Source organism: Anas platyrhynchos, chromosome 7, assembly GCF_047663525.1.
Source record: "Anas platyrhynchos isolate ZD024472 breed Pekin duck chromosome 7, IASCAAS_PekinDuck_T2T, whole genome shotgun sequence".
Taxonomy (NCBI): domain Eukaryota; kingdom Metazoa; phylum Chordata; class Aves; order Anseriformes; family Anatidae; genus Anas; species Anas platyrhynchos.
The window spans coordinates 33,344,343-33,366,657 of record NC_092593.1 but is presented as its reverse complement, the minus strand read 5'-3'; the positions used below and the strand labels follow the sequence as shown (position 1 = coordinate 33,366,657).

Genomic DNA, 22,315 nt, shown 5'->3' with positions numbered 1-22,315 from the left:
TGAACATAAAACTCTAAAGGGACCGAAGGCTATCGACTTCTTCACCTGTACTAACATTAAATAGGAAGGTTTATATAAAATGCTGTAAGATTTTGTTAGTTTAGTAGATTCCTCACTATATACTGTAATAAATATGATAAAACACTATACCATGCTGGTACTGTAGCATGTGCTGGTAAATACATGGACCAATATTGTATGACTATGACCCTTTTTGTGTAGGAATAGTAGCATAGATAGAAGTCTGGATTTTCCTCTTTTTTTAGTGCAGCTTGTATTGTGCACCATACATGAAAATGTCCATCACCTCTTGGTTCAAGATTTTGCATAATCTTCTTGCTCACCATAGAATTATTTTTTTTCCTAGGCACTGTGAATCCTACCAAATGTTGTTGCCCTTTTGCACTGAAAATGGCAGCCTGCCAGCTTCTCCTGGAGATAACCACTTTCCTTCGAGAGACCTTCCCGTACATGCCCAGGCCACGTACTGAGCCTCTTGTGGTAAGTGAACTATGGAAATTGGAGAGGGAGACTTGCCCACAAAGTCACTGCACTCTGTGCCTTTCTGAGGAGAGGTTTGATGGGGTAATAACTCAAGGAAATGTCTGATGCAGGGAGAAAGGAGCCTTTGTCTGGTGAGAAGATGGGCAGGGCACATCACATAGGTTGATTAAGATAAGACTGGAGAAGCAGAGTATGTACCAGAAGTCCATGAAAGCTTCAAAATAGAGAAGGCAGCAGATAGACTGAGAAACTGTGGAAGGGACCTGAGAGTTGTGGGAGATGGACTGCAGCAAATGTCAGCTCAAGTGCTACATAGCTAATGAGGAGGGTCAGTTGAGAGGGAACTGAGCAGAGCACTTAGGAGAAAGAGAAGAGGATGGTTTAGAGAGCATTTGCTGAAGCTTAGAGGTTGCACTTCTTTTGTCCTGGTTGCAGTTTCCCTGTTGTCTTACCATGAGAATTGATGGGGACTGGGGGAAGAAAGGAAAGAAACAGAGGCAAGGAATGAAAGAAACCTCCATGAGACTAAAAGAGGCACAGGCAAATACTAGCATGAATAATAGGCTAAATGACTAATGAGATGACAACTAATTTAATGGATAGCAGGACCCCATGATTTCCAGCATTTCATTGTTGTGTGGATTTTCTGATGTCTAATACTGTGGTTCCACATTGCCTTCAGCCTGTTCTTTCACAAAGTACACAGACAATCAGCTATCTTCTGTCAAGTTGTGTGGAAAGTGGCCAGCAGCTTCAGAGGTGGTAAGCACAGAATGAGATGAGAATCGTATGGCAGACAAGCAGTATGATCTTTTAAGCTTAATTTCTTCAGGAAATCAGACTAATTCTTTAAAAAAAGAGAATGAGAAGTTAATTTTCTAAGTGAGCACAAAAGACTTAGCCACACTGTTCTGTTTCCTGCTAATGGATGACTTAGATAAAATATTTCTGATGAGAGGCATGCTTGACAGGTTGATATGGCTTGGTGTTGTTGTAGTCAGGGCCAGAAATGGGTTATAAAGCTGTAGTTGGCCTATGATGAAGTGACTCAGCCCCAAGGTATGCAAGAAGGGCAATTCTAAAAAAATGGGGAGAAATTCAGAGTGAGTCTTTGTAAACAATTTGTTGATATTTTTACCGCGTAATAAATAACAGCATCCAAAAGGATGATAATACCAGGATTTAGAATTCATCTCAGGAAAGTAGCTGACTTCAAACTTAGAATATGTTGGGTAATGAGGGTCAATAGAAAAATGTGTTTTTGTACTAGATAGAAATGCAACTGATTAATAGCTTTTCAGATTCATATATGGGAGAGAAGGAGGAGGAATTATTTTATGATGCATAGGCCGAAGAAAACTTAAGGTCATGTTATGCAAGAGCCTATTAAAGAAAATGGCCATAGATGTGTTCTTTTAACTTTATACAAAAAAAAAAAAGTCAAAAGCCAAGAGCACTTCAGAGTAAAAAATGAAGTCCCTGTATTTATGGCCTGATGCTTCATTTCAGAGAGAATCAGGTACATAATGTTACAGTCAATAAAGCTGGAATTCAAGTAGAGCAGTTCTCGCTTCCATTGCTTTTTGCAGGCATAACCTTACTGAAAGGTTGTTCCTGGGTCAAACCTGAACCCTTCCCTGTTCCATAAATACGAATACACTTACCTGCCTTGAAGAACCAAAGCATTCATAGCTGAACTAGTTGTGGTGAACTAGTTTAACTACCCACAGCCCATCCAGACTTGTCAGCCTGAGGGCTTAAGCACCCACACCTCTGAGAGAGACAGGCAGTCTTGACTCAAGTTTCATCCAGAGCCTTTTAATAAAGCTGCTGGAGTAGATACAAACTCCCTTTGCAAATGGCTGGTAGTGCTGAGTACTTTTTCTTGCAGGGTATCGCTCCCACAGTAGAGCCAGATAACTAGAACGTGTCTTTTGCTGTGGCACAAAGTCATACATTTTAGCTTAAGAAGCTGATGAAAACAGATGAAGTTGTCAGACTAACTGTGCTGAGAGGATGTCTTTCTTTCTGTCAGTTACTTTGTGGGGGCAGCAATTCCTAATGTGTGCATGTTGACAAACAGCAGGGAGGAATAATGTGTTTAAACGTTTTTGGGAGGGGAATCTATGCCCTAGGAATATACCTGTTGTACTATTACAGCTTAATTTATGCATGGTAATTTCTGAAGCTGCTGTAATTCAGGCAGATTTGTTCAGGATAAAAGCCTGTGATGTGTTTTAGCCTTTGTTTCGTACCCTAAGTTGTTTGTGTTCAATACATTCTAAGCTATTTACATAGATGTTTTCAATGCCAGAAATACTACAGACCATTACTTCAGGCAACCGCCTTTTTATATTTCAGCTTTTGTTGTTAAGCAAAGTCAAAATATTTTCCATATTATAAATAACTGCTAGCTTTTCTGTCAGTCTTTTATGATCATTTTCCATGGAGATGCAAAGCTGACTGCAAACTGTTTGGGACCTCCAGTTGGCATTAGTTGGCTAATATCAGCTAACCCATTTCATCATAGCTCGGTCTAGAACATATGTTTGAGAAAACCCTTCTTTTTTTAACAAATCAACTCTTAGAGTAACAGACTTTGTCACCAGCCAGGCAGCTCCCGGTAAATTTTGTAGGAGTTTACAATATAAACTCCAATAAGAAACCTCTGGAGCCTACAGAATTTTGGCCAGAGTAACTGTTTTGGACCATCCAGAAATAAATACCTGTCTGAAGCAATTCTTACTGAAGTTTCTGTGGTTGTAGTGAAAAAGATGGTGGCTCATACTGGTTGCACATCTGTGTGGTGTACATGCTGCCAACAGGATCTGGAGAGCTGCAGACTGCGTCTGGACCCTGAGATGGACCGGCACAGGTATGAAAGAAAGATCAGCTTTGCTGGGGTCCTGGATGAAAATGAAGATTCAAAGGATTCCCTGCACAGCAGCAGCCACACCCTCAAATCTGAGGCTGGCTTCGAGGAGAAAAAAGGTTTGTTGGCACAACAAAGCTTTTGTATTCTCGGGGCTTGTGAAGTGGCGCTTGATTTTATGTTTTCATTTGCATAGACTGTGTTAAAAAGCAGGGGGCCATGGAGTCACGTGGCTTTGAATCATTTCTGAGACGCTTCTGGCCTTCAGGTTTCAATATGACAAATGTGAGAAGCAAAGATCTGAAATTTTACAAAACACTGCTATGACTGAAACCAAATAAGAGCATTGCAAGTTTTCTAAAAAGGAGGATCCCTTATTTGAAACTGTAACTCAGTGGAATGCTGTTAGAAGCATCATTATTTGATTCACTTTAAAAATAAAGATCAAAGGTGGTTTTGTTTCTTATTCTGATTACATTTTTATTATTATTAATTTTGGGAAAATCACAGATAGGAGAGAAGACTGGGATCTTTCTGTGAAAATCTGTACTGGTTTGGAAGTCATGGCATCTCAGAATTAGTGGGTGATCACTTGATCTCTTAAATTCTTTGCTACCACATGACAAACACACACTTATGTGGCTTTTGATGGCTAGCAGATTAATGTTACCAACATACTGTATACTGTACAAGCAAACCTCAAGCTCACTGTGTTTGCTGAGAACAGCGGATTGTTTCCATTTTTAAGCCATCTCATGCAAAACTCACATACTATCTGATGGTACAAGTGTTGCAATACAATATACAGTCATTGTTCATATTTGCAATTAGAGGCTGAACTGCCAGATAGTTACCTGTACACGATTCTCCCTCTAACATGTTTTCTAGAACTGTTTAAATCCTGTATTGTAATAGCTGGATGAAGATGCAGATGTTTGAATGATAATTTTAATGATTGTTTTAAAAGGATAAATGTCTTATGATTGTTGGAAAAGAATGAATTCTGTGGCTGGTTATCCTTCAGGAACTGTAATGTGTGTTGATGATTCAGAGGGCTTTGGATAAAGCCTGTGTTGTCTTCAGCTTTGACCCTGCCACAATTACTGGAGAAAGTGTTAGAAACATTTCCAAAATTCATGTGGTGTAAAACTGCTTCCAAATTTGTGTGTCAGGTGGGATGGTTACCTCTGTGAAGACAGCTAGGTGTCCACTTAAGAAAGGTCAAGTAGATTAAATTCACACTCAACCGAATGTTTTGTACTCCTGGTATATTGGCAGCTCAGAGAAGCAAACAGCCCTATGATCTGTCTCATAGTCTAAGATCCGTGGGATAAGATGTCTCCAACTATTTAGATGAGAAAAAGTTCCTTCCTTCATTCTTTCTTTCTTTGAAGATAGCTATTAACTACCACTTTTCAGCCTCTCAGGCAGCAGTCCCATCCACTGGGGCATTACCTGAGTGGCAGAAAGCCTACAAGCATGTGGTGCTGCTGGAAAATTTTAACTGTCCCATTCTTAGAGACCGTGCTGACTGAGGCGTGCCTCCACGTGCTAATGTGCTGCAGGCATAATGCAGACTTGAGTTATTTTTGCAAAGACAGTATTAACTTTCTGCATCCTTGACTCTGTTTAACTCATTTTCCCTGCAGTTTTAGTTGTTTGTTTGTTTTTATCCCATTCTCCCTTCTTCCTAACCTGTCACTTAGTATTCCTTTGCTAAAGCTGCTTGTTTACTACATTTTAGAGTTGGGCAAAGTGACTATAGTAAGAAGGCTGACTCCTAAATATGTGAGAGCAAAAAAATGAGTTTGAATTATTTTGGAATCTAAATAAATGCAAGATAATGTTTTAGTTAAAAATTACAATAATTACATTATTTTCTCTGGCCACAGCATATTCTTCAGGGGATCTACCTGGGCCAAACATAACAGATGCAGAGGCATCTTCTGTAATTTATTCTTTCCTAGATAAGAAAATGTTGTTGTGTGACTGTAACTAAATTTTTCTTGCCTGCAGTGGCAGGTCTCTTTATCTCAACCTATTTGATGAGTACTAATCTGTTTCCTTTCATTTCTTTCTGAGTGTTAAAAACTTTGCTGTCATTGTTCACCCCAGGCGTGGCTTAACAGCTATCCAAAAGCTTCGGGTTTACTGTCTAGAATCTGCTCCAGGTAGGTCTGAAATATAGACACTAAATCTAGGTAGATGCAGGCTCTCAGAGGATCATACATACTATTTGGGTGCTAACATGGGATTCTACAAACGTCGTGAAATAACAGTTCCAAGACCTAAAATAGTTTGGCTTTTGGGTGAACTGAGCAGCTGTGTAGAGGTTGATCTGAGCAGAATCCAACCAGTAGTGATTGCTAAGGAACTCAGCATGGCCACTTGGAGGGAGTTTCTCAGATCACTCGGCAGTGATTTGCCCAGCTGGTTCATGAGGAGTGAGGAGTATCTCTCAAAACCTATCCAGCTTTCTTCAGCCAGAGTGGTAGTCACTGGAAGTGGAGTGGGAATTGGGTTGAGGAGGAATTAGGGGCACTCCCAGGAGTAAAGGTGCGTTTGACTTATCCAGAAGCCAAAATGCAATTCTATTGAAATACTTTCTTACCCATGATATCCAAAAAGCTGTATCCTGTTCATTCTCAACAAGATGCCAAAAGGTGATCAATCACACATGGCCTTGCCTGATTAGATCTGCAGTGAAATGACTGGGTGTTGCAACATTTGGACTGACATGCTGCCATGTACTGCCTTTGAACTAAGAGGAGAATGAAAGTGCAAACAGTTGGTGCTTTGAACATTGAACCATTTCATGTCTGTGCTCATCAAAAATGCAGAGTGTCAATGGATGTTGTTAATGCCTGAAAGCTGCTGATTTGTCTGAAGGAGAGGATCTACGTGCTCCCGTTTCCTCTAAAGCATTCTAATGATGAAGAGTAACATGCAGAGAAATGGATTTATGCAAATCTTACTTCAAAGAAGTCATGTGTGCCAGCCTCATGAAGCAGACTACCCTTCTGCAGTCACACGTGCTGTATGAATAAATAGTTGATCCTACTGCAGAGCTCAGTGGGGTTTACAGAACCCAGGCCTACAAGAAAATAGGTTTGTCCATGGTGCCTTGTTCATGATTGGGATTCAGCCATCTATCCCTAGCAAGAGGTGATTCTGCACTAATGAAAACCCCAGAAGCTGACAAAGGAAACTGCAATTTACATCCATTGGGTGGATTCTGTTTCCTGGCAGGAATTGATTCAAAGTGGTGTGAATCGTAGTTTTTCCTTGTCCACTTTTTGGGTTTCTGTTAGAGCAGCTGACTCTACTTGCTGGTGGTTGAAGAAGGGCTAATTCCAAATACAGACAAGGCCTGAGGTGAGGTACCAGGTCTCCAGGAAAAGAGGTGCAGAACACATTTCCGTAAAGCATCTTTACTGCCTGATTGACAGAGCTGCATTGGCGGTGGCTTTGGAGGGAGCCTCTGGCCCCACATTCCCTGGGAGAAGGAAAGATGCTGCAATACAGGCTGGCAGCAGAAGGTTGGGTGGGAGGGGCGGGCCAGGATATATTTCTTTTTTTAAATGGGGAAAAATTAAGGGGAAAAAAGTCCTCTTTTATTCTTTTAATACAGTTCCCAGCAGGAAGATCAGGATAGGAGGCTCCCGCTTGCTCCAGATTAAAGGAACCCGCAGTTTCCGGGTGAAGAAGGGGGGTTCCCTTTCCAGCATTCGCCGGGCCGGCAGCCTAAAGAGCACCAAGTTATCACGGCAGGACTCAGAGTCTGAGAATGAGGAGCTGCAGCTGTCCCACAGCAGGGACACTGTCACTGATATAGGTAACTTAGACGAGTGGGTGGAAAGGGAGGGGACGAATAGTCAGGACCTAAACTCTTGATGTTATTGCAGCAGATCTAGAAATGACAAGACCCCCACCCCAACAGGCTAGAAAAAATATAGGGTTCTCTTCATGGACTGCCTGAAGTAGGGCCTGGGAAGAACACGGTTCAAATCCTGCCTCTGGTGCCCTGGGTGCAGCATCAGCTCGGCGCACAGGTTGTCCATTTGGAGCGGTGTGTTAGAGCATGAACTCTTGGAATGCTGCTGTCTGCCAGCTGGATGCATGCTGGCTTTAGGGGAGCACATGCATGTGTGTATATGCACATACACACACCCCTAAATCAGATGATGCAATGAATACCTGCGGGCATATGCATATATGATGTTGTCTGTATCAACGGATAGGATATATATATGTACGCACATGGGCTTCGTGTTCTGTGTAGCACATGGTACCATAGGCATGTCGTACAACATGCAATATATATGTTCCTATATGTAGAACATAACATGTGCGTGCTACATACTGTATTTCTACATATTGGCATATACATATATTTTTACAGTTTACAGATGCCTTCTTAGTCTTCAAAAGATGGATCCCAATATATTTATGTTATGGAAACCAAATGTGCATCCTCTCAGAAGAAATCTCTGTCCCACTTGAACTAAGGGGGCTCCCTCTGCTAGGGGTGTTAATCAGAAACTAAGGTTTGGCTACATTTGGAGGAGAAGTAACGTCCCAAACTTTATAGTCATTTTTATGTTGACCAAAAGATGTGTGTTAGGTAAACGTGGAGAATGGGATTGCCTGGTCTGTAGTCGTGGGCAAGTCAAAGTTCACTTAACAAGAAGATAGGAAGGATTAACCACAGTTCATCCCCAGTATTGTTAGTATTATGGGAGGTCCATAGGTAATGAAATAGCTGCAGGAAACAGAGGGATTGGTGCAGTTCCCACATGAATATCTCCCTTGCCTGAGTTCTTCAGAACTAGCGTGCTAGAATCAGGATTTTTTTCCCCTTTCATCCCCGTAACGTTTGCAGTTTCCATGGGCACTTAGCAGTTACGTGGCCCACTGGCACTTCCAGTTGGATGCCACTTCTGGTTGGATTTTTGTTGGTATTTTTAAACACAGAGCCCAGTCAATGCAGATCACTACACCAACCATTTGCAGCATCTGAATGGTGCAAAGAATTTCTTTCTGATGTTTATTTGTTTGCCTTCTCCCCTTCCATTAAAGAAAAAAGTGTGGAGGTAGCAGTGTTTGCTGCTGACAAGATGGCCTGTCAGTCTGAATGGTTCTTGTAATTGTCAAGCCAGCATGATACCAGGCCTGGGGAGGGGTGTCCAAACACGGTTTTTCCAGTGTGGCATATTCTGTGTACTGTGGTCTGTTTCCACAAGGCTGGCCTGGCTTACAAGTGCTGTCCCTAGTCTTTAAGCACATAGGGAGCAATAAAAACAACCACCTTTGGGTATTTTTCTTTTGAAGAAGGGAGCCCCTGGAGCGCAAGTGAACCTAGCATTGAGCCAGAGGTGCTGAGCAGCACAGGCACGGAGGAGAACTATCATCGGAACATGTCGTGGCTGCATGTAAGTATGTCTTGCTGGCTGTGCTCTCGAGGCTGACGTTTTCAGTAGGAAACCTTTGTGCTGACAATAACCAGCAACCAAACAACAGATCACAGTCTGTGCTTTCTCTCTGTAGCATCAAGGATCTCAAGTGTAAGTAAGCTGTGACCTTTGCAGAATTGGCTATTTGCCATTTCTAAAAGACTAAAAGCAGTAAGTTTCTTTCTTGCTACCTCTGTCTATTTCATATATTTAGTTTGTAATGGAAAAGGAGCTATTTCTCTCTAGATGAGGTACTAACAGGCCAGCTCGTGTTCTTACCCTGCCATCAGAGTGGTTCCAAAGACAGCTTATCAATATGGTGATAGGTGCTTTATACATATGGAAGTATATGGTGTGGCAAGTGAGAAACAGCCATGCTGCTTCAGCTGAAAAATCCATCAGCTCAGTATCTTATCTCCATATGGTGGCTGGTACTGGGCAGTAACAGAAAGAAAGCATGACCTGAGCTCCCAGCTTCTGGAAAGAAGGTATTTTAGAAGCTACTTGAGCTGGAGATTCTGTTGTGACCACTATGTTTACTAGCTACAGAAGATTTTTCAGTGGGGAGCTTGTCTCACCCCTTTTTTGAATCAGTTTACATATTTTTGTCACCATTAAATCTAATGGCAATGAGTTTCGTTATACATCTGTCGTGGTTTAACCCAGCCAGCAGCTAAACACCACACAGCTGTTCGCTCACCCTCCCTCTCTGGGATGGGGGAGAGAAACGGGAAGGTGAAGCCCGTGAGTTGAGATAAAGACAGTTTATTAAGACAGGAAAATAATAATAATAATAATAATAACAATAATGATGATAATAGTACTACTACTAATAATGTGTACAAACAAGTGATGCACAATGCAATTGCTCACCACCTGCTGACCGATGCCCAGCCTAACCCCGAGCAGTCCAGCCCCCCTCCCCCAGCTAGCCACCCCTATATATTGTTTAGCATGACCCCAGATGGTATGGAATACCCCTTTGGCTAGTTTGGGTCAGCTGTCCTGGGTCTGTCCCCTCCCAGCTCTTACTGCACCCCCAGCCTGCCCGTTGGCAGGACAGAGCAAGAAGCTGAGACGTCCTTGGCTTGGTGTAAGCACTGCTCTGCAACCATTAAAACATCGGGGTGTTATCAGCACTCTTCTCATCCTAAGCCAAAACATAGCACCCTACCAGCTACTAGGAAGAAAATTAACTCTGTCCTAACTTAAACCAGGACAACATCTTACAGGGAAAAATGCCTACTTTAGGAATTTTTTATTTGATTCCATTGATGCCTTCTACTGACACATCTAACCCAGCAGGGCCTTGAGTAATTTTGACTATCTATCATGCAGGTAGCGTGGGCAAATCTAACAGTTCAGTCCACAGCCAAGGACTGTACAACTCTGTTGCTTCACAGTAGACCCGCTGTGATGGTGCAGCAGTCTCCACAGAGAAGCTGGATTGCTTGCGCACACACTGTGTCTTGCATGTGTGTGCGAGGACTGATTCCTCCCAGAATTTCCTTTTGACTTCTGAGTTGCCTTTCCTGAGGGAAAGACAGCTGCCAAGAATGAGTCAATATCCTCCTCTTTCCCCCAGGTATTTCACATAGCCTGCTCTCAGCTGCCCTGTTACTCCAGGATGTGGACAAGAACAGGCTTAACCCAGTACTGGGATGTCAGAAGCAGTTCCTGGTAGCTGTAATTTTTAGAAGAGGGTGGCAGGGCAGGGAATTTGAATGTCCTGTTTTCCAAGCCAGTACTTGAATCCCTGGACCGTCTCCCTGCTTCTCTGTCACTACGCTAATGCTAGTGGTAATGATTACATTTAAATTGGAAATTCCAGTGAACTCATCTGAGTATGTAGACATGAATGTGTACACTCCAAGATGAATTACTAGAGAATAGTCAACTCCCTAACTAGCAGCTTAGGATAAGGCATGGTGACTTTTCGCAAAGTAGGGGGATGTATGGACTCAGAAATATGAGGCATAAACTGAGTGGAACTGGAGCTGTTTTTCTCACTTTGTGTGGTTGGCCTGCATATGAGAAAGGAAGATTTGAAAAATCACCTCTTCGAGTTAATGCCACGCAAGTACCAATATTGCATGAGAACCTTATGTTTTTATTTTTATTGGAAAGGTGTGGGTAGATGGTAACTAAAACGGCAGCAAAACAAAAAGCTTTACTTTACAGTCATGAGCAAACCACTCAAAAGGATCACTGGATCTTGTTGCTTCTATGCATGCACCAGTATTTCTTCTATGGCAGCCCCAAGTGTGAAGTCCTCACCTGTGTCAGTGTGCTGAAAATACAAGTTATAGCAGTGTACCAGAGGCTAGATAGAAGGCTATACAGTGCTGATCAGATTTTCTGTTCACAGATTGATACAACACTAGTGGCTTGAGTTATTCCTGATTGACCCCAAAATAATGTGATGCCAGAACAGGCTGGCAAAGACAAGAATCATACATATGCCACTCAGATTTATCCTAAATTAAGCTCATGACTTCCCAAAGGCCTAAATGTCCGAGAGTGGAGAGTGATGTGGCTGTCTTTTGAGAGAGCAGGGAGACTGCAGCGGCACAGACAATAAATGCATGGAAAATGTGGGGTAGCCTCTTTCTGTTAGTTCTGGGTATTTCCACACTAGATTGTGGGATGAAGAGGAAGGTTCATAAAGGCCAGTTGTGATCTACGATGTGAACAGCTTACAGATAGTGCTTCAAAGTGTCTGGTTTTGTGTGTGACATGAAGACCTGTGTACAGGTCTTAAACGCCTGAGTGCGCTCACTGAAGTGTAGACTTACCCAAGGCTGCTTTTAATTAATTAGTTTAGGGGCTAATAGTTGTGTTGCTGCAGCAAAGCAGGGTTCAGCATAGCTAAATGCCCAAATATTTATTCTTAGATGGGTTTTGCAGCTGCCTGCTGCCATATGGCACCACCACAAGAAACCGTAACTGAGACAGCTAACATAAAGCTAGGCTGGATGGGCCTACCTGAGCACAGCAAGGGAAGCATTCAGTAACCACTGGTGCAACTTATTCCTGAGTGAAAGCATACCGAGACATTTCGTTTCCTTTTCATTGAAGGTAAACTTGCTGGGTTTGCAGATTTGGTGATGATTAAATAGTTGAAAATTTCTAGTCTAAGCCCTCATCTTAGAGTGGTGATACAACAGCTTTTCTGAAGAGAATTGAAGAGAATGTTGTTTTCCTCAACCTTAATCTTGCTACTAGCTAAATACGCGTATCTACACCAGCTCTGTCTCTTTGTCTGCTTTGTTAACACTGATATTTATTTAGCTGTGCCCAGTCAGTTTGTAAACTACTTGCAGGTATGGAGCTCAGCACAGACAGGCTTAACTTTTCCAAAGGCTGCGTTGAGCTTTTTGCCTTCCGGGCTAGGTTGTGGAAGTCAGCTTGACTATCCCTATCGCTAGCTGTGCAGTTCTCTGTGTAACTCTCCTTTCTATAGGTAACTGTCCTCTTTTATTCCTTTCAAGGTTATGATCCTATTATGCAATCAGCAAAGTTTCATCTGTACCCACATTGACTACTGTCACCCACACTGCTACCTCCATCACAGCCGGTCCTGTGCTCGCCTTGTCCGCGCCATCAAACTCCTCTATGGAGACACAGTGGACTCTCTCCGAGAAAACAGCACATTGAACAGTGCTGCAAGAGGCAAAAAGCAAAAGGAAGTGAGTATTTGGAAAAAGCAGACTGTTTCCATGTGTTTGTTTGTTTATTTATTTATTTATTTTTCTGGACAGGGCATAATTACCTTCAAGAACTGCATAATGCATTCAGACAGAGTACTTTCATGACAAAATGAACACAGTGCTTTCCTAAACCCAGTCCTGCTTAAAAAACTGTTGAATCATTTAGCACTACGGAAAGAATGTGATGTGTGTTGTTTAGGAAGAATGTTCGTTGCTGTTCAGCCCCTGGAGTCTAGTCCCTTTTTTTCTTGTTCCTTCTTGTCTGTTAAGAAGAATCATTCTTGAAATTCTTGTAAAATCTTGCATAACGTTTCTTTTAGGTCTGAACTCTCAGATCGGTTCCAAGAGTTGCATTCATTAGTCTTTCATGTTATGCTGTCATTAGTGACACACTTTTAATGATCAGTTCTGCAAGGTAAACAAGATAGTACCCTTTTTGCCATAGGAGTGGCGCCTTTATCTTCACTGGAAATAGATCTGTGCTTTCAGTAAAATGCCCACAGAGGTACCAAATGAATAATGTCAATGTCTAGTAAATACTTTCATAGTCTTCACCGCAGAAGACAGATGACAATTATTCTGAGTACCTGTAATGGTGGAGTCATCCAACTGCTTAGCAGTAACATTGAAAGCAGAAGCGTTCAGGAAACTCTCATCAAGATTTCAGTTGGGTAAAGAGGTTATCATCCATGTAAGTGGATGTAGAAGTTATGAGACAAGTTTAAAACATTCATCAACCAGCAGATTGTTTGTTTCCTGCCAAGTTAGAATTTGAAGGGTATCTTTATGGAACAAAGCACAGAGCACATGAAACAAGAGATAATGATTCTGCTTTCCTGGAAAGAGTTACCCCCATATAATCCCTCTGGCACAGAAAAAGCAGTGTATCAATTAGGTATTAAGGAAGAGAAACAGTTGCTTTCTCCACAGAAAGCAGGCTTGAGATGAGCAGCTGGCAGCATTCATGAAAGGTAGCAAAAGAACACTGTTACTGTGTATTGTTTCATCTCCAGCTTTGAATTGCAAAGCAGTGTCGTGTACGTTTCATCATCCTTCCAACCGTCACGGCCATTAAGCAACAGCAAGGAAAAAAGAGTTTGGGAGGCAATAAGGTTTCCTCCAAACACGTCCCATGTTTGTACAGACCTCGCTGTACAATCGATCACATTAGTATCTTACATAACTGTAGGCCTCCTCTGTTCCTCTTGCTCTGGTATACCTGAAGTGCTGTCATTCTCTGGCTGCCTGGGTACCATTTCCAGTTATCTGGGTTCCAGAGGAGCCTCTCCTTTACTCTCATAGTTTGCAGTATGAAAGGTTGGAGGCAGCTGCACTATGCAGGTCTGGCTGTGTGTGTGTTCCATGGGGCTCGTGAGCCCCTTGATAAATGAGAGACCCTGTTTTAATCAACAGACCATCAGCTTGAGGAGAAAAGTCTATGGAAACCTGCCATTCTGGGAAAGCTCCCTGGTTTTGTGGATAATGAACACAAACAGGATCTGTCCTTGTCACTGTCATTGGCAATCTGTTAGGGACATCTCTAAGGCTGGCATGAGCTCAAGTCTTGAAGCGAGTTGTCACACGCTTTCTGAGGAACAAGGAAAGACAAGCATAGCTAAGAGGAATTTTGAAGTTGTATGCAGCAAATGGCCGAGCTGGATTTTTGGGGGGAAGCTGTGGACTTTGTACCTCTTAGTGCTAAAAGGGCTGTTCACCTAAAATACTTGGTTGTACCACCTGTGAAGATTACACAAAGCATATTCACATTCATGATTTGGTTCACAGGCCACAGCTTTAAGCTTTTAATGGGAAAAGCGATGTCAAAAAGAGAAGAAAATGGGACAAGATATACCATCTCATTCACTGATACCAGGCATGTTGCTAGCACTGGAGAAGGCTTTGTACTGCACCTCTGGTACTGGGCAGCTTCTAGTGCATGGAAATTTCTTTTATCTGTGATCTCCCTTTCTAAATTTCGGGAAATCAAAATGTGAACTCAATTTTCTTTTTTGTGTCTTTTTTTTTTTTTTTTTTCCTTTCAGTGCTCAGACAAGTCATGCCTCAGAACTCCCTCCCTCAAAAAGAGAGTGATCGATATCAACTTGGAAGGGAAGAAGGACTCTGGAATGTTAAAATATATCAGGCACCAGGTACTGACTGGGCCATATGCTGGTTGGGGAGATTGCTACATAAATGTCAGCTCAAACTGCAACAGGAAGGAAAATATGTATGGATCTTTAAGCCTGTGTGAAGGAAAGAATTGTCATTGCTGAATATTGATTAATTCAGCCCTGCATGTTTTCCCCAGCTGGGTAATGCTAAATTTAAGCCTCTTGAGGTAACTCTTGTCAAAAAAAGTCCTTTAAACTTGTAGCTCCATTAAATGGTAATCAGCATCTCTGGATTCCCATGGAGATAAGTGCATCAAGATTGGGGATACAAAAAATAAAAATGAATCCACAAATACATTTAGAAACCACCTGCCAATGTACAGCAGTAGTTTCCTATGTTCTTTCTTGTTCCATGTTCCTGAAGAAGCAATGGGCTGTTCACAGGCCTTTTCTTGGTTGTCTGTGGGATTTTCATGGGTATATATCACTGTTTGTGCATCACCTTGGAAGAGTTTTGCTTGCTTTTTGTCCTCTTTCTCCATGCTTTGTTGACATACGTCACTAGCATCAGACATGGAACAAGCTTGCAAACACTGCTGTTTTAGTGTAGGCTGAAAGCAACATTTTTCTGTGGAACATTATCTGAAATGCCTGAAACTAGAAGCAATCAGTGAGTAATGTGCAGTCCAAAACTGGGGTGTTTTTTTTGTTGTTGTTGTTGCTTTTTAAATTTTACTGAGTGTATTGTTCACTGGGGATAAATTATACAGCTCAGCTGTAAGGCACAGCTTTTTGTTGTTGTCATTTCTTTTTTCTTTCCCCAGGTAATGAGCCTCTCCCCTGCACCTTTGTCACTGCTAATCAAAGCAGCTCCTATCCTCACAGAAGAGATGTATGGGGACATACAGCCTGCAGCATGGGAGCTTCTTCTCAGTGTGGATGAGCACATGGCTGGAGCAGCAGGTAAGGGAACCAAATCAGTTAGTGTGGCTGGCCAGACAGATCAACTCACAGCAGGTCACAGGGCCTTGCAAGACAGCTTTCTAGTGGAGGAAGTCTTAATGACACCAAGGGTTTCCTGATGGCTGTTTGGTTTTCATAGACCACATACTTTTGTGCTCTGTATAAAAGAGGTGGTCAGAAGGAAGACTGAAGGAAGACGATCTGCACAGCCCTGGTTGTGGTCGATGATAAGAGAAATAATAGTGGTGATTTGTGTCTCTAGGGTTTCTAGGCAGAGGAAACAGTGATATAATCTGGCCAGTGTTTACTGAAGTATTTGGTATGTTGTCTCATGGAAATTGTTTGTACCATTTGAGAGCTGATGCAAAAACTGGGAAATGGAATGGAAGTGGAACTGTCACAGCTACTTCTGCTGTGCTGAGAGAAAAATTCTCCTGTTGCATGGAAACAGCAGTGTTTCTTAATGGGTAGTCGTACGGTATGGCGTTCAAATTTTACATTCCCTCTTGGTATTAGATTGTGCAGATATTTGCTGATGGCACATAACTGAGAGGCATTTTTAAGACTGAGGAACATCAGAATATCACATATAGTGTGTTACCTTGGAAAAACAACTCCAAAAAGGGGATGAAATCTCTTACTACAAAATGTAAGATTGTCTTTACAAACTAGCAGTGAATTTCCTGTTATGAGTTTGGATCTTTTCCCATGGAACTGATAGACATGCAGAGGAGTTCAGAGTGTGTATCAGTTGGCCACAGGATGACTGTGAGTTACCAAGCAGAATTCAGATGTGGAAGCAATAAATACTGTCAGGATGTGTTAGAAGAGGTATTTTATTGGAGATAAAAAGCATTGGTGCTGTTGTAAAGCATATCATACAATTACCTAGAGCACAGCACATTCGGGCACAATTCCAGTCACTGAAGAAAGAGACATTTGCATGGACAGGTACAATGAAAGACTGGGAGGACAGGAGGAAGAATGAAGAATCTATACGATAAGGGTATTTATTTAATTGATTGAGGTGAAGACTGAGAGGCAATACACTTGCTTTGCATAAATGCAGTAGACCTGGCAAGGAGGAAGAAATGTTTAAGCCATGGTAGCATAAAGATGAGTATGACTTCTTTCAGCGGGAAAACAAGATTTCTAACCACCAGGAAAGAGAGCAAACGCACTCAGGTTCAATAGTTTGTGAAAGGAATTAGATGATGTGACTTGGGAGGTCCCTTCTAGTTTTATTGTCCTGTCCAAACCCTCTTAGCCAATGTATGCTAATGTCAGATGTTCAGAGATCATGGGCCATAACCCTAGAAACAGTGAACATGGCTCAAATGCAAGACACAGATTTCTTAAACAAACCACAAATTAAAGCAATTAAATACATATCTGAGCCAGTCTCATACAAATTCCAAATTCTACCTTTCTCTTCACCCAGCACCCACCCAAGCAAATAGCTTAAATACTACCATCTTCCACACATTTGTACACCTGAGGGAGCCATAACAGATGTTTTTACAGTGGAGATTAAATTATGGGTATTTTTATCAAAAGCTGCTGGCCATGCAAGAGCTTTGAAGTGTTCTCAGACTTCTCTCCTTTCTCCCTCACGCTTCCATCTAGCTTACCAGTCCTTTGTTTTGCACAGGCAGCAATAAATTCTGCCCTGAAGTCCATTGTTTGAATCTGCATTCGGTGTTCTTCATCAGTTCTGGTTTCTTCACTTTCTATCTGCTCCTCCACTACACAGTGCACTTCTTCAGCCCATGGGCCTTCTCTGTGCTCTTCCCTTTCCCTTTGCGTTTCCCAGGTGTATTGGGTCTGGCTGGGATGGAGTTAGCTTTCCTCATTACAGCCCCTATAGTGCTGTGCCTTGCATTTGTGGCTAGAACAGTGCTGATGACACATCAATTTCGCCTACTGGTAAGCAGTGCTCTCACAGTACCAAGGCTGTCTCTCCAACCCTCTGCCTCCAGCAAAATCACCAACAAAGCTGGGGGGGGGTCAAAAGGTTGGGAGGGGACACAGCCAGGACAGCTGACATAAACTGACCAAAAGGTCTGTTATTCCATACCATTCGATGTTGTGCTCAGCAGTAAAAGCTAAAAGAAGGGAGGAGGAAGCAGGGGACATTCATTATGAAGGCATTTGTTTTCTGAAGCAACAGCCATGAGGCTCTGCTTCCCAGAAAGTGGCTGGACATCACCTGCTTATGGGGAGTAAAGAATAAATCTTTTTTTCTTTTAGCTACCACATGCAGCCTTTATTTTTCTCTCATTAAAGAGCTTTTATCTCAGTGAGAGAGCAGACAAAGCTAACCCACTGCAGTCCTCTTTAGTGCCTCAGATGCCCACCAAGCTATGCTCTCACTCCCCCTCCTCAGCAAGGCAAGGGGAGAAAATAACAGGGGAAAAAAAATGAGGGTCAAGATAAGGATGGAGTTTGCTCACTAGTTACTGTCACAGGCAAAAGAGACTTGCATTGTGGAAGATTATTTTTTTTTACTGCCATTTAATAACAGATTAGGATACCGAGAACTGAAAACACCTCCCCACTTCCCCCTTCTTTCTAGACTCATCTTCACTCCTGGTTCTTCTTCATCCTCCTCCTCCTATCACTATGGTTTTCCCCTCGGGTTGCAGGGGGAACTTTAGCTCTGATGCCTGGAGCACTCCTTCCTCCTTCGCTTGATCATGGGGTCTGCAGGGTTGTTTTTCTCCTGTTATTTCTCAATCTTCTCTTTTGCAGCTGCTGCACAGCATTTTTTTCCCTTTTAAATACATTTTCACAGGGGCTTAACCAGCTCACGGGCTCAGCGTTGGCCACCAGCAGCTGCATCTGGGATCCAGCTGGAACTGGCCCTGTCCAACACAGGGGCAGCCTCTGGTCTCTTCTCACAGAGACCACACTGCTGCCCCCCCGCTACCAACGCCTCACCATGTAAACACAATACATGGGGCCAAACATGCAAACAGGAATAGAGAGCGGCAAAATAAAGAGAAACAAGCTGCCTGAGGCTGCACTCCTTTCCCCCCCTTCAGCTCCTTTCTGGAGGAATAATTTTGACTATTCTTTTTCCTGTATCAAAACCTTACTCGGGCTCACAGAGAAGGTAATAAAGCTTTGCTGCTCTTTCTGAGGAGTGCTGGCTGGCTGCTCCTCTAATACAGCCTGTTAGATACATCTTGCTCCTTTTCCCCTTCGTGAAGGGAGGATTCAAATCCATTTGAGGGTCTGTAGGTAGGTGTCCTGTTAGCAAGAGTGATTTAAGCCCCAGCATAAATCAGTCATCAAGGGCAGACCTGAACGCTCACAATATTTCTATCCCCGAGCTGGGTAAAAGAAACTTCCATGTTACTGGACAACAGCACCATCTACTGACCCCATTCCAGGATGTATTTATTTTCTGGGGGTATGGAGAGCTTTCAGCATGAGCTCACACTTTCACATCAGCCCTACTAAGACCCGACATAGCTGCAGTTAAAGCAGTGAAGAGCAGAATGTTCTCTGAGATGGTGAAACAGGAGGGGCCCTGCAGATTTGGAGCATGATGCTGGAGCAGAACCAGGAGCCTCTGCAGTGCAAGGCAGGACCTAAGCAGTCAAAGAGCAGCTGTGTCCTTCATGGCTTCTGACTGCCTCCCATTAGCACAGCTCTCATGCCTTGCACCTTCTGAGTAAGTGGTGAGGCAAGCAAGATGGCAAATGTCCTCTTTCTGCTGTGGAGAGGAGTTGTCACCAAATCTAGACAAATTGCCTCCAGTCCTTCTGTGGTAAGCTAGTTGTCATACAAAGGAGCCGTGGGTGCTGACACCCACAAAACTCCCACAGCAGCACTGCACTGTTCCTTTGGTTCCTGCTCAGTGCCCCTCAGATACACATCTAAATTAATTGGCCTTCACAAGGCTGGAGTTGGGCTATGTCTGTTTATATTCAAATATGCTTTAATGAAGCAACTATGGGCCAGTTCAGCTTCTGTTGTGCCATCTTCCATTGTGATCTTGTCCTTTGGTTCCCAATATATAGCAACTCAGTTTTGTCTTTGAGCAGATTGCAGTCGTTGCATGGTGCCCAGCTAGCTAAGAACCTTGGTTTTTGTTTTTATCCCGTGAAAATAGACAAGTGAGTCTTCTGTTGGGCCACTGCCTCCTACGCTGAGGGAAAGGCTGAGCTGTTAAACCAGTCTTTACTAACCATCACAGAAGGCACTCGGAAATAAAATTTTCGAAAGCCAAACTGAATTAGTCCTGCTATTCAGGAGAAGCTTCTTACTTTAAACCACTCATGACTGAGATGTTAGTGAGAAGAGCAAAGCTGTATTTTATTTTAAAAGCAGGTTTGACAGAACTTTTAAAAAACATTGCACAGATAATGCTGCAAGGTTCCAAAAGGTAGAATCACACATGCTTGGTTTCATGAAGCAGTACAATTTTTGCTAAGCCTGGTAGACTGCTGATCTTATTTTTGGAGCCAAAGTTTCTTTCTGGTGGGAGTTTATACAGCTGCAAATTTTCCTGCCAGATAAACACAGTAATAAGCAAAACAGATGATCAGATGTTCTCTCCCTGCAGCTGCCATGTTCCTGCTGTGTGCTGTGAAAGTGCCAGAGGCTGTTTCTGACATGCTGATGTCCGAATTTCATCACCCAGAGACAGTGCAAAGACTGAATGCCATTCTCAAATTTCACACACTCTGGAGGTTTAGATATCAAGTCTGGCCGAGGATGGAAGAAGGAGCACAACAGATCTTTAAGGTAGATAGGACACATGAAACACAACGTTGCCACGTGTGGTTTGTCTTCTGGGGTAGACGTGTTGTGACATGCTGCCATGAAATTGCCTCAAAATCAGTTTAGAGAAAGAAATCATCATGTAAGTCACACCAGAGGGGGAGATGATGTGTAGAACTCCTGTTTAAAAATGGGAGAAGCATAATGGGGTCAAGATAAACACCAGAGAAAGAAAGAAATCTGTCTGTTGTACAGTCTTACGTTGTAGTGAAATGCAGAGTTGGGAATACTTTGCAGAGGTAATTAATGTCTTGGGTACTTGTACTCGTATTTAATTAGCACTACAGACATTAATATTAGTATGCTGTCATACAAAATGTCTTTTATGGCTTTGTTTAGATCCCTCCTCCAAGTATAAACTTCACTTTGCCTTCCCCCGTCCTGGGGATGCCATCTGTGCCAATGTTTGATCCCCCCTGGGTTCCTCAGTGCAGCGGGAGTGTGCAAGACCCTATAAATGAAGACCAGTCGGTAAGCAGAGATATCTGGGACCGCCAGACATAAGCAGATCTGTATCCCCCAATATAAGGACAGGATCTTACTGGAGCAGGTCCAGAGGAGGCCACGAGGATGCTCAGATGGCTGGAGCACCTCTCCTATGAAGACAGGCTGGGAGAGTTGGGGTTGTTCAGCTTGGAGAAAAGAATGCTCCAGTGAGACCTTATAGCAGTCTTCCAGTCCCTACAGGGGGCCTACAGGAAAGCAGGAGGGAACTAAAACCAAAAGATGTGGCCTAAACTCTGCGTTTTCTTGTCATCCTCTGCTGGGGAAGATCTAGTCAGTACACTGTCCATATAGGGCACGGGACATTCTACATGAGCGTAAGGCTTTTCTGTCTGTTCAGTGGGGCACTCTACTGCATAACACGTGCCTGTGAGAGACAGTAAGTCAGATCTTAGGAGCAGACAGCTGTTATCTCCCCAAAGAATTAGTTCACTTGAACTGTCTGACAGTTTCCTATGTGCCAGTTTGTGTGGTTCCTCATGGGAGAGGGCGGCACCAAGGCTTGTTATAGACATAGCACCTGGTGCAACTGGAGCTGTTTTGATTTGTATTTACAAACTGAGTTGCTGAATGTCACTGAGGACCCTTGTGAAAAACCTAGGATGCGTGCATCTTAACCAACAGCTTCAGGCTGTGCTTCTTCTCTTTTCTTCCTGACAGAAGTCCTTTTCAGCCAGAGCAGTGTCACGTTCCCATCAGCGAGCAGAGCACATCCTAAAAAACCTGCAGCAGGAGGAAGAGAAGAAGCGCCTGGGTCGGGAAGCCAGTCTCATTACAGCCATCCCAATCACTCAGGAGGCCTGCTATGAGCCAACCTGCACACCGAGCTCAGAGCAGGAAGAAGAAGGTGTGCTCCAGGGCCAGGAAAAGCCTTCCAGGAACCAGGGAGCACCTGCCACCAACACACAGCACTGCTTGGGGATGTGACATCCAGGAAAAGCAATCGTTAATGCTAGGAAATTCCCTGCTGTGGTGTGCTCACCACCTCAGAGCATGAGCAAGTACTACCACAGTTTAATACCTCTGTAAAGGTGGTGAGCAGCCACACTCATTTGTTGAAGGGTCTAAGTGACTGAGAAAAAATCATAACTAAAAATAAGTGCAAAAAAAAACCCACAAAACCTGAGATATATTGAACACTCACTGTGTCCTGAGCCCCACTTACCCCTTTCCCCCTCAGCCAGAATCAATGTAACTTCAGAGGTCTTAATATATCAAAGCTCCCAGCATTTTGGGAGGTCTGATTTTAACACAGTGAGAATATGGGACAAAAAGAATGATTTTTTTTTTCTTAACTTTAATCCATTGATAATTAAAAGGTGGGAGTATTTGGCAGTATTTGTCCTAAGACACATAGCTTAAGACAGAGTAAACTGCTTCTAGAATTTTCTGTCTTTATAGTATCTA

At 42.9% G+C, this 22,315-nt stretch overlaps 1 protein-coding gene across 13 annotated transcripts in view; it reads left to right on the top strand.

Moving 5' to 3' along the window:
• Positions 1 to 22,315, top strand: part of UNC80 (unc-80 homolog, NALCN channel complex subunit) — a 133,939-nt gene that overhangs the window by 62,455 nt on the left and 49,169 nt on the right. For 10 of the 13 annotated variants that reach the window (XM_038181816.2, XM_038181808.2, XM_038181813.2 and 7 more), the window contains exons 25-34: positions 368 to 501; positions 3,330 to 3,495; positions 7,008 to 7,211; positions 8,708 to 8,808; positions 12,321 to 12,518; positions 14,582 to 14,689; positions 15,475 to 15,613; positions 20,187 to 20,368; positions 20,744 to 20,875; positions 21,569 to 21,755. In XM_038181816.2, the coding sequence (XP_038037744.1) occupies positions 368 to 501; positions 3,330 to 3,495; positions 7,008 to 7,211; positions 8,708 to 8,808; positions 12,321 to 12,518; positions 14,582 to 14,689; positions 15,475 to 15,613; positions 20,187 to 20,368; positions 20,744 to 20,875; positions 21,569 to 21,755 (1,551 nt within the window). The remainder of the gene's footprint in view (positions 1 to 367; positions 502 to 3,329; positions 3,496 to 7,007; positions 7,212 to 8,707; positions 8,809 to 12,320; positions 12,519 to 14,581; positions 14,690 to 15,474; positions 15,614 to 20,186; positions 20,369 to 20,743; positions 20,876 to 21,568; positions 21,756 to 22,315) is intronic. The other 3 variants (XM_038181814.2, XM_038181815.2, XM_038181817.2) reach the window with 1 other exon arrangement.